Source organism: Anguilla anguilla, chromosome 10 (genome assembly GCF_013347855.1).
Source record: "Anguilla anguilla isolate fAngAng1 chromosome 10, fAngAng1.pri, whole genome shotgun sequence".
NCBI classification, from domain to species: domain Eukaryota; kingdom Metazoa; phylum Chordata; class Actinopteri; order Anguilliformes; family Anguillidae; genus Anguilla; species Anguilla anguilla.
The window spans coordinates 19,029,165-19,045,363 of record NC_049210.1 but is presented as its reverse complement, the minus strand read 5'-3'; the positions used below and the strand labels follow the sequence as shown (position 1 = coordinate 19,045,363).

Sequence of the window (16,199 nt, the reverse complement as noted above, 5' to 3'; positions counted from 1 at the left end):
AACCAGTAATAACACAGTAGCATATGTCACTGTGAAAAGACCAGGCAGCCTGTCACAATGAAAAGACCAGGTAGCATCTGTCACTGTCAAAAGACTAGGAAGCGTGTCACTGTCAAAAAACCACGTAGCGCCTGTCACTGTCAAAAGACTAGGCTGAATCTGTCCCCGTCAGGAGTTTTCACGTGGAGAGGCCCTGTACCTTGTAGACTTTGGAGAAGAAGCCGCTCCCGATGAGCTCGGAAGTGAAGTTTTCCCAGAATTCCAGCTTGCGGACGGCGGTGCGCAGCTTCTGCCAGCGGTCCACGTGGTAGTAGGTGTCGGAGGATTCGCCGTACAGCGTGGGGCTGCTGGGCTCCGAGGACACGTCCACCTCGCACATCGTCGGGATGTCGGCTGCGGGACACAAACGGCAGTGGAGTCAGCCTCCTGTTCCTGTGTCGCCTTTCCACCAATCACGGCCCCGATCCACATCCACCCTGCTGCTGCCCATTACCCACCCAAATAAGCTGTTTACCTGAAGCAGAATCATTACAAATCTCAGGAGTAAGAGGTCAGTGCTTTCCCAGGCTCTACACTCAGCGGAAATATATAAATATTCTGTAATTAGCTGAACAACCTCCCCGGCAATAGCAGCGTATCATGGCTAAGAAGACACGTAGGTGTATTACTGCAGACTGGAGCACGCACTAAACCGTGATTTCCCTCTGACTGGCTCTCCATTTGCAACAAAATGAAAAAGGCAAAAAAGGCCCCTGAATAAATGAGCCAAAGGGATGGAGAATGAAGAGGACTGAAAATAGAAGCACGGAGGAATTAAAAAGAAAGTGTAGGTCGCGGAGAGCGGGAGGGAGAGGGGAGGCTGCGGTGTTCTTCACCTGCGAAAACCGAGAGGAGTCGAGCGGACAAAAAGGAGCTGCTCTTCAGATGAACAACAAAAGCGGGCTATTAACAGGTCTCCTTCGCAACACGCTCTCCATAAAAAACCCCTTTGAAATGAAAGTATCCCGATTCTGAGCGACAAGGGAAGAAACCCATTTGAAAGTTAAATGTCTTCTTTTGCAAATACAGGCAGGAAGGACACACTCTCCATCTGCTCATGAAAATGCAAATAAGAAAGATATATACATTTTCAATGAAAGCAGCGACTTTGATAGAAAATCTATGTTTTCTTTTTTTAGTTTGTAATTTGCTTAATGTATCTATATTTGGACTCACAAGTGTACTTATTACCAACAGGTAAAAAGGAAAAAAAGCTAAAGTGTATACAGACTGCAAATCAAATGCAAAAGATCAAGAACAGCAGAACCTTGAAGAACTCTGGCAGGAAGTAACAGCTCAGCAGAAAAACCCCAACAGGAAGCGAGTTGCCAATGGCTCAAACCTTGCAACTGCTGTGTGCAGCGTGACAGCTAAACTTTCAGCCACACATACACCTGTGGATGGGACATCCTCATCCCTGAAACTCTCCATCCCTGGGTCACACTGGCACAAATCCCGTTATGGAGATTTTCCTTTCAAGTTCAACTTTTTAAATTGCATGTTACAATTTTATCCTTTTCTGAAAACAGGAAATGCACTTGTAATATAAAGCCCAAAATATCTGTGCTTTTTAAATTACAAGAGACCACTGATGATTGTTTTTGTTGTATTTTCTATGGCTCAGAGAAGACTCAGTTTAACAACCTCTCTTTTGTCTGAGGTTATTGTGCGCGATTGAGTCACTGGGTTTGTTTGTGTTTTCTTCCACTGTACGCTGCACGCGGAATCATGAATGTACCACGTTCTTCATGGCCCAGCAGCCCCTGAGGCTCAGAGCCTTTCTGTTTCCGCTTCTACGCCCCACATCGGAAAAGACCGACCGCTTTGTGTCCCGGTGGGCAGTGGCAGTGCCTTGGCCCTGGGGGTGGGGCAGGGAGGAGGGTGTGCGGTGGGGTGGGTGGTGTTAACCACTGACCGGCACGCTGACACAATTGGCAGGACCCTGTCAACCGAGGGGAGGGGGGGGGGGTGGGGAATGGGGACAGAGGTCTCAACCACATTATTCTTCCCAACATAAACACAGGACCAATACTGATACATGCAGGCTTTGTTTTTTTTCACACTGTGGCGAACAAACAGCCACAGTGATTCCAGCTCTGGGATTCTGTGACATTACAGTATATATCAAAAGAGTGTAGCAGAGTTGAGTTTCCCCCTCCATCCGGCCTCCAAACCCCCCCCCACCCCTGACAGCCTGCCATAGAAACACTCTCTTCCCCAAACCCTCAGTAAACAAGCCACCGCAACTCCCTTGAATGCTTCCCTCAAACAGTCCTTTTTTTTTCCGGGGGGTTTTACGTCATAGTCCATTAACTGAGGGGAGCAGGACTGATGAAATGCATTTGTCTCACGTCCTTCCCCTGCATTCCTCCCCTGGTGTGCGTGCCTGAATATGTCTACTTATATGTCCTGTACGTTTGCATGTATAGACTTTCATTCAATGAGTTTGCCCATGGTTTTCTGTGATGCGCCGTGCAGCCATTAAATGAACCGTTTTATATGCAGAAGTACAAAGCAAAAACAACACCCTATGGAAGGAGGTGCTTTCTGTTGAAAATACAAGTCAGACAGTGGCTGAAGGGGTTTTTAAGGATGCGTTTGCATGCATGTCTGTGGATGCTAAGGTAACGGCTACGCAGGAAGTTTGCACCTTTTACGGATATTGAGTATGCAGATAGCTTAGATGTCTTCATGTTAGAATGTGGTGGTGTGATGTGGGATGCACAATGCAGTGTCCTTGGGTGTCACTGGAGTAAGAGTACCTCCACACTTTAAATTGATTGTGTATAAAGAGGGTTTCTTTTAGTTCTAAGTCTCAGCTGAGAATAATTACAGCTAGCATTGTCTACTTTTTGTTGTCTGCTCCAATGTCTCATTTATGAATCATCCTGTTTGTCTGTCATGGCTGTATTGTTGTTGTTATTTTTGGTATCTTTTCTCCACACATCACTATTATCCTCACTGATTATAGTAGTCTATCTGTTCCTGTCAATCCATTTGTTTATATACTGACCCATCAATCTATCTGTCTACCTACTAATCTGTTTATCTATCTGTCTGTCTCGGTATATCTACCTGTACCTACAAACTCTATTTATCTGCCTACCTACCTGGTGCACTTAGCCAATCACACATACAGGAATAGTACTGCCAGTCTCTTGCTTTGCACTCAGCGTACATAAGTGTGTGCATCCTACGCGCCAGATGTTCTCACCTCATCCCTCAGGGCCCTTAACTGGAAATCCCACAAAGTCCCTCTGACGTACTTCCCCCGAATGGAGGCTGCCCAATCTGGAAACTCTACGGCAGCAGCAGTGCGAGTTCACACAAGCGCGCGGCTATTTCCATACGCCAGAACTCGGAGGTGCAAACAAGGCTACGAACGTGATCTGCATGTTTTGCTTCGGCGGAGCGCGGATGTGGGGTGTGCGTGTGACAGATGTGGGCCAAGTGCCAGCGCGGTGTTCGCAGCCTATAGGTTTCTCGCAGTTGACTCAGAAACGCAACCGCGTCGAAAGGCGTCGTCGCCAGCACGACCTACGGACTTCGCGCCCGCGCGCGAACAGGCACGGGGTCTTACGGGAAAGGCTGCTCTTCGGCGATGCACGATGCTTACTCACAAAGACGCGCCTGGAAAGAAAATGTGGACGTTTGCAGACCAAATCCGCCTCCGCCCTTTTTCCAGCATTCAGTAGCTGCCCATAGTTTTCCACCCTGGACTGTAATCTGTGGCTAGCAGACTACTAAAACCATTAAAACCATACGGCTTTCTCAGGCTGGGTTACATAAGAGAAATCGTTGACGGGTTTGAACAGCTATAAAAAGACAGTGCGGGCTGCTACCCACACAAACGGGCCGTGTTATTCCTTCGCTGAAAGTGAAAGGGTTCTGTCGACTTTTTTTGATCCATCTGGCTGGTAATCCATAATATGCAATGGGCAATCTGTAAAAGGCATCAGAACTGCCACATCAATGGATTTTTCTTTTTTTTTTTTGAGTGCCTGTTCTATTCTGGTCGCCGATCTATCAGGTTTCTGCTTCAGCCAGCATTTAGCTCAGGGAAAATAATGTAAAACACTTCCGCTTCTGAAGATCAGATTCCCCCCACCTCAGTCCTCATCCTGGGACAGACAGCAGAGACGCTGGCCACGTCTGCACAGACAGTATCCATACTTGACACAGAAGGCCTTGCAATTTCAGGCCACGATATTAACACAAATACAGCATGGTATCTACATAGCGCAGCCCTACTTTTGTAAGAATTAATGACTGCAATGACAAAAAGAGAGGCCAAACAAAGAACATAACATCAGTCTAGCGCCACCCAGAAAAAGAAGCTGCAACTACAATTCAAATAGGAGTGATAAACACTGGAAGGTTCTGACATCAGGCTCTTAAATGTAATATTAAAATGGCAGTAGTAAAAATGCACACGCTGCTGAGAAAGATTACTGAAACACTCAAAAGTAACAAGATCACAGCTGGTTCCCACACCTAATTCAGTACAGTGTCTATGTTTAGAAAGAAATGGGGGGGGGGGGGGGGTAATATTCTTTGAAATCGTATAACAAAAATAATGCAACTTAAGAACATGCAAGGGGCTGAGAGAGAGTGCTGTACAGCAAGCACACATATTTGTTTTCATCTGCCAGTATGGAGAACATGTGCGTTTGCGTGCGTATTTGTGTGTTTGTGCACATAAGCTGCAACATTTCACAGTACTCTGTAACCTAAGACCATTAGAATTAATAAGTGCCGCTGAGAGAAAGAGGAACTGTCAGTGAAGTGAGGATTAATAATTCTGTGGAGAACAGCATGTTCCGTCATCACAGTACTCAAGCGTATGGGAGACAGGATGGACTGGTGGATTAGTTCCCTTCCCCACGAGCTGCAACGTAAGTAAATGTTTGGCTCTTCAGCCTGATGTGCTGAAGAGCTGATTTATGTTTCAGTCGAATGGGAGGGCCTTGACATTGCAGGGATTATGGCTGATAAAAATCCAGAAGGCTTGGAGACTCCTGCAGACCCAGAACCATAAAAAAAAGCTCTGAGGAGGAATGCCTGGTGCGGTGGGTGTGATCTCAAATGACAACCTGGCTTTCAAAAATAGCATCCCTCAGACTCGGATCCCCAGGCCTCTGGGGCTCTGGGAGGATCGGTTTGATGGGAGGGGCTCAGTGAGCCTTGTGGTTTACACTGGTAGTAGTTTGGAGGCAGCAGCTCAGTCACAATCGACGGGACCCTGCAGCTCACGGAGCTGTGGCCTCAACTCCTGATCCACCCTCTCACTGTAATCCCATTATAATGTACGCCCACCCACATCTACACTGCCGGTGACATAACACTCTCATGGACAGGCAGAGAGGAATGTGTGTGAGTGTGTGTGTGTGTGTGTGTGTGCGTGTGTATGTATGTGTATGTGTGCCTGTGTGTGTGTGTGTGTGTGTGTGTGCATGTCTGTGTTTGTTTGTGTGTATGTGTGCATGTGTGTGTTTGTGTGCCTGTGTGTGTGTGCACGTGTGTGTTTGTGTGTGTGTGTTTGTGTATGTGTGTGTGTGCATGTGCGTGTGTGTTTGTTTGTTTGTATGTGTATGCATGTGTGTTTGTGTGTGTTTGTGCATGTGTGTGTTTGTGTGTGTTTGTGTGTGTGTGTGTGTGTTTGTGTGTATGTGTGTGCGTTTGTGCTTGTGTATGTGTGTTTGTGTGTTTGGGTGTGTGTGTGTGTGTGTGTGTGTATATGTGTGTTTGTGTGTAGGGGGGATCCCACACAGATGTGAATCACTTATGTTCTTCTTCACTCTGTGGACTGCCTCCACCTTCAGTGGTGCTCCATTTAATTTGGGAGCACTTCGTATCGGTTATTACAGCAAACTAACCTCCTGAACTTCCAGACTCCTGGAATCAACTAAAAACCAGTTCATTTCAAAAGTCATGTTGTAGCGGATATTTATCTGGGATGGCTGCTTAGGTGCTTCTGATTGAATACCAATCCCTAAACATTACTTGTATACTTGATTGAATCCAGGGTATACATTAATGCTCAGACACCATACTTTGACAGACACGGAGACAGAGAGAGGGAGAGTCAAGGTTTCAGATAAATGAATGACGCACAACCAGCGCAAATGGAATCAAGGCACATGAACCCCACACAGACCTGTGTTTCCAACAGCATATTAGATAAGCAGCTCAAATGTTGTCCTTCATGCATATGTAAAAAAATTTAGAGGCCATTATGGCTCAGGCCAGCCAAAGAGAGTATCTCCTGCATTGAGCCAAGGCTCAAATCCCTATTTTCACACAAAATCCACCCACACGCAGGACTGTTAAGAGTATATGCTCAAAGTTTAACCATCCCACTGCTTCTTCCATATCCATTTGGTTTAACAAGATTGATTTTTATCGTCTTTCATTTGACTCATTTGAAACATGTTCTGGCCAAGGATCCAGTGAACCTGAAAGGACTCTTTGGAATGCATGTGTGTGCATTTCAGAAAACAAAAAAAAAGGACTGACGTTTTTTTTGTTGTTTTTTTTAGTCAGGGTTAAAATACAGCTTTAATTAGTAGTGAATTTCACTTCTATTTCTGACCTTGAAGTAGATACACTAAAAGAACTAATGAGTACTGTTTGTGAAAGACCCATAATCAGTGGCAATCTCTCTTGAAATAATTTGGTTGCGCAACTCTTTATACGAAACATTTTTAGATATTAAAATGCTATTACTAGGTATACAGTATACAAGGTTATCACTCAAAGAACTTCTGAGCTTCTCATTTTTTAATATAAAGGAGAAAAGGAGGACAGATTCTAGCCTGACAATGGATTAAGCCCAGAGGATGATGGTTAATCCAAATAAATGGATTTGGACCAGAAGTAAGACGGTTAATCTTTATAGATGGATGAATTTCATTGGTTGGATTGCTGAGGCCAGGGGTTTGTGTGAAATGAAGGATGCTGACGGAGCTCGTAAGCCGGATCGCTGTTATTCGTCCGCCTGCGGAAACACACTCCAGATTGAACCAGAACAGAATGTAACCCATCCGTCTCTCGCGGTTCTGTGGCCAAGGTGCCGCCCCGCAAATCATTTCTCAACAGCGACAGGGCAAGCCTGACAGGCTGTTCCAGTGCTCAGCCGCTGGTCGGACCGCACTGACTCCTAATTGTTTTCGTCGTTGTCCTGGTTCAGTAAGAGATGCATTTCAGCGGAGCACAACTTGGCAGAGTTCTAGACATACGCCCCCAACACCAGTGCATTTTCCCTCCCACTTTCATTCTCAGAGTGAACGACAGAGTGGGCCCAGTGGCATTCCTGAGCCTGGCACCAAAAATGCGTGCATCTGCGTGTGTTTGTGCATTTGAGCCTGCCGGTGTGTGCATGCGTGTTTGCGCACGCGTGTGCCTGCGCGGCTACGCTCACGTATGATGTACGCTCATGCGTGCACGCAGATCTGAGACGGACTGCCAAGCAATCGAGGTTTTAAATGTTAATCTCTCTCGGCCATGCGAGCGCTTACTCAATCAGAGGCCTAGACACACACTCCTTTCATAACACTAATTCCTCTACTCAAAGGAAATACAAGAACAGAACCCACCTTGTGCGGGAATATGGGGCAAAAAACCAACAAACAGAAACAAAGTGCCAAGAAACACAGACCTGAACCATAAAACCGCATAGTCTGAACAAAGTCAGCATGAGATTAAAATAAAGTCTTAGCACACTATTCTGTATTTTCAACACAATTCTAAAGCACAAACAGTGTTTGTCAAACATGCACTGTCTATATATTTCACTCCAAACTCTCACTTGTACACACTTTATCATTCATCAAATACATGCATTTTGTCTATTCTCTATGTGTTTACAGGCGATGATGTGTCAGCTCAAAGCAACACAGCTAATAGACTGAATGTGCCCCTCCAAACCCCCGTTGCTTTCACAGTTTACTAACTTACACGGCCAAAAGTCTTTTCTTCGAGTTGGCACTGAGTGAATAATTCAGAGCGTCATCTGAGCTCTCTCTCTCGTGCACCTCTTCCTCCTCTTTGTAGGTGTGTAACGCTATCGAGCGATAGCATGCTGTTGCTGTCGCAGTAGCCGCGGCAGCTGAGGAGGTCACGGCCCGCCGTTGCCATGCACGCAGCGGAGGAATGTGGTGGCCTCTGGCTTTCACTCAGGGGGTCAGGCCATTTAAAAGGCAAACACGCCCTCAGACCTTTTTGGCTGTGTGCGTTTTTTAGAAAGTTCTTGACACTGAAAAATAGGTGCAACCATTAATTCCCGTTACACACCGATTTGAAGAACGGAGAATGGAAGAGAAGAGAACAGGCACAGCACACAAGCCATTAAAAGGGGACTGAGGTGATGCCAGAGGCGAGACAGCGAGGCTTCACGAATCCAGAAATGGGTGGAGCTACCATGCACTCGCTGAGGTGAACTGGTAATAGTGCGGTAATGTGTGGACAGCCAATTCTTGTTATAAAAGCGATTCCACAACTGACAGTCCACTGTAGCTGTACCTAGTGCGGGGTTGATGAAACCCAACTTGAACTTCCACATACCATGAGCTTTCTCGACAGTACAGGCAAGTGAATACCACTGTACTATAAACAAGGAAATGGAAAAAAGAACATTTCGGCCAGGAGGTTGGAACTCTGAACGCCTTGAACCTCATACCTTTCAGCTATGCTGCAACGGAAGCATCACATTTTACACACACATATTTCACTCAAATATGCCAAAACCTGGGGAATGTTCCTTTTGGCAAGGATTCAATCAAAAACACCAAATGGGCTTTCCACTCAATTAACAAAATGTTTACTTTTGAGTATAAATTCCTTGGCTACTAGAATACTTACGAGTCTGTTGTTCATTGCTAGAAACACCTAGAATAGTTTCAAATTCAATACTGCATATTGGGACAGAGAACATCCATTTGGATGTTTGCAATAAAGTGTAACTTTACTCCAGAAAACTGTACAGTCTACATACTCATGTTGTGTCTGTACAGCAGTTTGCTTGCAATTAGCCAATATAGCCTATATTTCATTACCTGAAGACCCTCCACCAACCACTATGACCACTGCTTGAGTCCAAAATATGCAGGTATTATGATCATAATAATAATAATAATAATAATAATAATAATAATAATAAACATTTGGGACAGCTGTGCTGTTCCTGTCTCAAAATAAGATCTGCTATAGCAATCGGTCCCTTGGATTCAATCAAAATAGCTCAGTCATCTTGAGGGAAAGTTTTTTTTTAACTTAAAAAAACCTTCCCAGACTAATTTAGTACAGTATTACAAGACAGTATTATTTTAGTTTCTTTAATGACAGAACAGTATGTTCCCTTTAAATGACCAGGGGTGAATTTGCTTTGGGAATCTTGGATGTAGATTCTCTGGCTTGCATTTACTTACTCTGCTCAGAGTGGTTTCTTTGGAAATGCTGACCAAAAGCAATTCCAAAGAAACCTCACCAACTTGCATGGCCTGGTGTGAGAGGAGAAGCCCTACAGACTTTCCTCTCTTTCTTTATTTCATTTATATCTATCTTTCTTTCTGCTCTCCCAATGTTAAAAAAAACAACAACAACAACAACAACAAAAACACTGTTAATCAACATAGTCTCCACATCTCTGACAATGCTTGGCAGTAAAAACGGCCTTCCTCATCAGGGATCAATTGTGGACTAAATGCTTCCCGCTAACACAATGACTTTTGACAACAACATGTTTGTGTTGGCGGGGGGGGGGGGGGGGGGGGTAGCTGTCAGGGAGGTGATTCAGGATGTAAAAGGGGCAGTGCTGCTCTGCTGAACTCCACTGAACTTTCTGCCTTTTACTCATGAGCCTCTCTCTCTCACTCTCTCTCTACTGATGAGCATGTAAGTGGCGTCAGGTTTGAGCGTAAAGATCAGTGTGGCTGCACGTCTGGGAATGTCCGTGTAGAGAGGAGGCAGAGGATTTGTGTGGATATTTCCACTCCATCACTCTCCAGACAAACATGGCCTCTGAGGAAAAATAAAACCCTGACAGCAAAGCCTGCCTGCATTTAACATCTATTTTTTAAAATATAAATCGACATTTTTAAAAATCTTGTTATTCCAGGAACAAAAGACAAACCAAAGACATCTAAATTTTACATACGGTGCACGAAAGGCCCTCGGCCAAATTTGTAGACTGGTGTCTAGAAGTCTGAACACAAGTACTATATTCTCTGGCCTATCACTGTAGAAAATATGCATATTGTGCAATTATCATATTGTTACTGAAATATATAAATGTATCACTTTCTCATTGTATTGTTACTGAAACACAACTGATTATGTTCTGCAAAAAAAGACAACTCAAAGACAATTGCCAATAACTTTTGGGACAGTGGAGTCTGATGCAGTAGTGCTATATGCATCTAGTTATATGCTACTGTATATGCATCAAAAGAGAAAGCAAAAGAACCTAAGCATGGTAAAGTGGGTGAGGTGGCCCACAGTCAGTGAGTCACATCACCTCCTTCCCCACGGCGTGGCTCTGTGCTGTCATCGGCAACACCAGCTGTTAGGTAACAGCGCTCTCAGTGAACTTGTGAAGCTTTCTGTCTCCGCCCTTAGATGTTCACGTGCAATGAGGCGGCCGTGGCAGCCGCCCAAAGAGAGAGAGGTGGGCATGTGGTGTGAAGAGACAGCATGCTTTCCGCTTGGCCAGGTCTCCCTTGTTTAAGAAACTCTATATCTTAATGTGTATTTCCAGGTTAAATACAGGTTGCATTGAGGAAGCATGCCACTTTCAACGTCCAGGCAGAACAATGGAGATGAGCCTGGAATTGACTGGAATAACTACGTGCGGACCAGTTTGCTGCTAACGTCTGAGCAGGGAGGAACCAAGCTCTGTTCAGCTGGGTCAGACTCCGGATTCGGCAGGAACACAGGCAAGGATGGAGCAGGAAGGCCACTGTGTTCTGCCTCAGAGTAAAGGCGTCAGGACGGACCCACCCACCCAGAGGGCCAAGACTATCTAGGAAACGAGGTGTGCCTTGAGGAAGGAAACTCCAGATGCTTCATAAACCCCTGGGGTATTCCGCATAACAGCAAAGTGTCAACCCAAACCATCTTTTACAAGGAAAGTGAAAATGCTTCAGCCATGCTGGAGAGTCAGTTCGGCTGGCCAGACAGACAAGCGACAGCTGTCAAAAAACAATGTTCCTTCAAGAGAAAAACTGCAGTGAGGACAGGAGAAACGCAACTACACAGAGACGCAATTGGCAATGGGACGAGGTCAAATACATTCAGCTCTGGGAGCCCCCTTCTTACACTACAGGCTGGAGTTATGGGGAGGTATTAGAATATAAAAACGGGATTATTCATCTTCATGTGCTGATCAGTGCATGAAGCACCAATGAAGGCAGAGCTTCCTCTAGAAAGACAGGACGATGCATGCACACATGCACAGAAGTATCTTTGTGGCACAGAGCCCCAGAGGGGGCAGGGGAGCAGTTAAATTCCCTGGTTATTTCACCCACAAAGACACAAGCGAGAGGTTCATTAAGAACTTCTGCACCACCGCGTCAACACAATCCACTTGGCTGCACTGCACTTACGTGGCCAGGCCTGGACCATCAGACAAGCCACTTTCCCAGCCCCCCACCCTGGTGTTTGTCCAAAATGAACACACAAGACGAGCATCAATTAAAGGCACGCTTACTGTATAACGAACCGTGCATAGCAAAATCACCCCGTGTACAAAATTAGGCCCTGTGAGGAAAATGTTCTTCAAAACAACAAGGTTGACCCTGTCAGAGAAGCAATTTTAAACAAGTAAACAAATGCTTTCAGTTGCTCTATTTAAGCTTACTACCTAGTCCTCATTTAACAATTTTCTAAGTGCCTAGATTACCAAAAGAACGTGTATTATATGCAAGTTCACAAAAACACCTCATTAGTTAATTTATATTTCAGATGATAAGACTGGAATAAATTAGATTATTATGTACACGTATGTAACTGTGGAGCTGGAAATGCACAAATAATCAAAAGCTGCAAATCCATAAATTGGGTGATGGCCTTCATCTCCTGTGAACTATAAGCTATGACTTTGTCCTTTGTTTGCTTGATTAACTAAAAGTAGTTAATCATAGTCTGTCCTTTTTACATAAAAAGTTTAACATTTCAGTTGATCAGTAGATCCAAGTGTATCCTTTTGCCACTGGCTCCAGTCTAGTATAATAAATGTGGTCTTATTCTTATCTTGGCTCTGCTATACGTGTTAAAACAATAGAATTTCAGACTGCAATCCTACCCCAAAATCAATGAGAGCGCAGCGTTTCTACCTATGTTGCATTTTTGAGTCAGCCAATCATCCGTGTTCTCATGGGATAGAATACTCCCCGCCCAACTCCCGCTCCCATCCCCCACCACCATTCATGCCTACCCCCCTCCTCAGCCACCCTCTAACAGAGAAGATTCAGTGTCCTCAACAAACTATTAAAAGCCTGCCGGTGGTAAACGCTCAGCGATGCACTTCCCTGTGGGACATAAATAACCGATTTATGGACTGTTTTTCCACCATCTTGCATCTCTCTCCAACACACAGCCTATATGCGGTGTATGTTTGTATGTTGCCCCTAAGCAGGGATGCCCATACTTGTATAATCTGGTTCATCACAGCCTGCAAGATTTCCCCTTCTGATCACCCCATGAGATAAACCTACAGCACAGTTCAGCCAGAATTCTTCTTCTGTGAACGAGGACAGACACAAGAATCCATTTGGAACAGTGGGGGCGCAGGAATCACCATGACGATGACTCAGTAATAGCTTTGTTTCGAACCAAGCATATTCTTGACATTTCTGAGCCACACGCTGCCTTGGAGAACATCTCTGGCGCGGGGTAGCAAGCAAAACCCTCCCCCTGCTGATGAAACGCTGGCTATCGAATAAAAGGATCCCAGGCGCCTTGACTGTATCCCATCGCAATCCCCTTTCGACTGACGCCAGCGCAGAAATGCAGCCTATTCACCTGGGGCTCTGTGAAAGAGAAGCCAGTCTCTGAGTAACTCAGGGTACAGGGACTGCTGGAAACATGCTCTACTGACTCAACGCTTCCCAGCAAGGCCATGAAAAAAGGACACACCTCAGAAACGAGCCAACGTCAGTACCAAGCAGGTTCCGCACAAAGACCTAAAAAAGGGGGAATTCTCAACACTTACAGAACAGAAATGTTCAGTGTTAAATTAACTCTGATACAGAACACTTTACTCTGATAAGGTATATGTCATCCCTATTGGGCTCACATAAACTAGGCGGATTGACACTAAACATTTTACTGCATCTTAAAAGGATAACATGTTCACCTAGTATATCCCTCTGATGTGATCTTGGCATTTAGATTTTTGAAACCTCTTCCATTTGTGAGCGGTGGTTTGAAACCATGATAGGGTCGGGCACTGCCATTCTAAGCATCATGCATTAAGACACAGCCCCCTCTAGTCACACTTAACTGGAAAAGCATCACAAGAACTTGAATCCCAAAGCCCTTGCTTTACAGTGTCACTCACCGGTAAATTCAGGGAATGCAAATTGCAACCATACGAGATGTGAAAAAGCCTTTCATTAAACACAATTACTGTAAACAGATGCCAACCATAATATTAGGAGAGGTGGGCATCGTATCAACAGACAGACACGGAACAGACAAGCATGTGTCTTTGTACAGAAAAACAAAAATTCCAGTATGCTATTTAAATTTTTACCACTACACTGGCCATTTACTCATAACAGCCATCTACAAAAAGTAAACGGAATGAGTTGAATTTCAACTGAAATTAATAATTTTTCACATAAGATTTTTTAATCAATTATATGTTTCAGAAGGTCAACTTATATATCCCAGCACCACAACTTGTTTAAACATCACACCACATTACCCACTTTATAATGGCATGCATGGCTAACATGATGGGAAACCACAACACAGTTCACAAAACAAAGATCCTCAGGACATTTTAGATTCAGTTAAAAACAATAAATAACAATAAACAAGAAATAGCAAAGATCATATGCATTCTTTTAGGGACTTGGGGGGGGGGGGGGGGGGACACTATGCAAATATTAAATAAAATATATCTGTACTGGGGGACAGAAGGGGGGAGGGCTTAAGGGTTGAATTACTTACTCCATTGATTCAATAAGCTATTCATATGCATCCTGAGGTCTGGAAGAATTTCACAATCCGTCTCAAACCTCAAGGAAGATGGGCACAGGTTAAGGCCTTACTCCTGAATCTGGGGATACACACACAAATGCACAGAGCCATACATACATGCATATGCACATGCATACACAGACACATACATGAACATGGATACACATATGCACAAACATGCATATGCGTGTACGTGCACACACACGCACACATACGCAACAAAGAGCAAAAGCACAAAATGGTCACAAAGAGGTAACACTGACATCTCACATTCACATAAACACATATTTCAGTTCTTAAAAAAACACTATTGCAGTAAAAGATGGCATTAATACATATTTATTTATTTAGCCGTTTGGTGGAAGTTGATTTGACCTTTTCTTTATAAAGAAATATAATGCTCACGGTTTTATTCTTTTCCTCATTGACACAAAAAGTAGTCCATGAACTAGTCCAAATAAATAAATAAATAAATAAATAAATAATGGCTTGAACAGGTGAAATATCACATGATATCACATATAAAATGAACGCAGCGTGCGAAGAACCACTTGTTGCATAGACCGTTTCACACCACATCATCTCTCGCGATCAAATCACAGGTCTCGCTAAAAGTGTAGCCTATGATTTCTGACATTCGATTTCCAATCACGCGAAAGAGCGTTCTGTACCGTAAAAAGATAAAGGAAGCCTAATAAAATAAGCCAAACTGGTCGAGATTTCTTTTAGCAACTAAACTATGTAGCCTACATCAACTGACCATTAGTCACGTTGTAGTTGGGAGCTGAAATGTTTACATAGCCTACTGTAACATATGTTGTCAATTCTTCGTTGAGAGAACTACATGTGGGCTATTATTTCTCAAATGCCACCATTCTCCGTTTTAATGTGCGTTGTATGTCAGGTTACTTTTAAAGCAAATATTGGCATGAAGTAGGCAATTTCATTAATTACACATAAACTGCTTGATCTCAAAAAGACTACGACGTTAGGGAAATGTGATGTAATAATATCACCGCTCAGTAATAATCAAATTGCCAAATACCCGACGATAATGGAGAGAAAGTGGAAGTGTAAAAACACCACTCAAAAGATTAATCAATCACCCCATATGGATTCTGATTTATCCTGTCGTTGCGGAAAACAAGCTGTGGTAGCTAGGCAGCTGTCGGCGACATAAGTTTCCCTAAAGTTGCTTATCGGTAAATTAAAAACCGTCCTCCCTGACAAACACCAGGCAGATAAAAACGATATAGTAGCCAATAAAACAAATAATGCATAAACTATTTTGTTCCTTCCAATAAATTGATATAAAAGGCAGAGTAGTCTACTTACAGTAGCGACGTTGTAACAACGCAGTTCGTTTGTTGGAAAAACAGAAACCTCTTCAGTTTGATAGTAGCAGGTGGGAACTCAATAAGGTCTCTTAAAAACAAATTGATCCGCAGATTTAGCTACCTTTTCGATAAATCCCTACTGTAGGTGCATTGCGGCAGCGCATCTAATGATGTCTCACCATATAGCCTTCTCTCTCTCTCTCTCTCTCTCACACACACGCACACAGACACACACACACACCGCCTCCAATCAATGCGCTCGCTCTCGCTACTCTAGCCCACTCTTTCTGTCTGCGAAGCGCTTCTCTTTACTGAGGTGGCAGGCTGAGCTGGATCCAGCAGGTTGATGAAAAATGCATGTTTGATGAGTCTTAGGAACCAATTCAAATTACAAGACCAGTCAGTGTACTGCCTGTCATCTAGTTCTCACAGAATTGGAAATACAGTTTTTTCCGACACTGGAAAATACATACAAAGGATGTAGCTAAGTGTATTTTTTTTTCTCCCCCCCCCCCAATATTTCTATTTTCACATCAGGATGTCATGCTAAAATCAAGATTTGTTCTAAGATATCTTGCAGGCTAATGGTAAATCCTAACGACTAATAGCCAGTGATTGGGG

At 44.0% G+C, this 16,199-nt stretch overlaps 1 protein-coding gene across 5 annotated transcripts in view; it reads right to left on the bottom strand.

Annotated features, from left to right (window-relative positions):
- LOC118206977 (dual specificity testis-specific protein kinase 2-like) overlaps positions 1-15,864 on the bottom strand; it is a 33,608-nt gene extending 17,744 nt beyond the window's left edge. Inside the window, exons 1-3 of one of the 5 annotated variants that reach the window (XM_035380195.1) lie at positions 15,577-15,864; positions 14,212-14,320; positions 200-393 (exon numbers count right to left, since the gene is read on the bottom strand). In XM_035380195.1, coding sequence (XP_035236086.1) covers positions 200-393; positions 14,212-14,242 — 225 coding nt within the window. In that variant the 5' untranslated portion in view covers positions 14,243-14,320; positions 15,577-15,864. Of the gene's footprint in view, positions 1-199; positions 394-875; positions 1,270-3,253; positions 3,411-14,211; positions 14,321-15,576 lie in introns of those variants that run through there. The other 4 variants (XM_035380196.1, XM_035380197.1, XM_035380198.1 and 1 more) reach the window with 4 other exon arrangements.
- Positions 15,865-16,199: the final 335 nt, after the last annotated feature.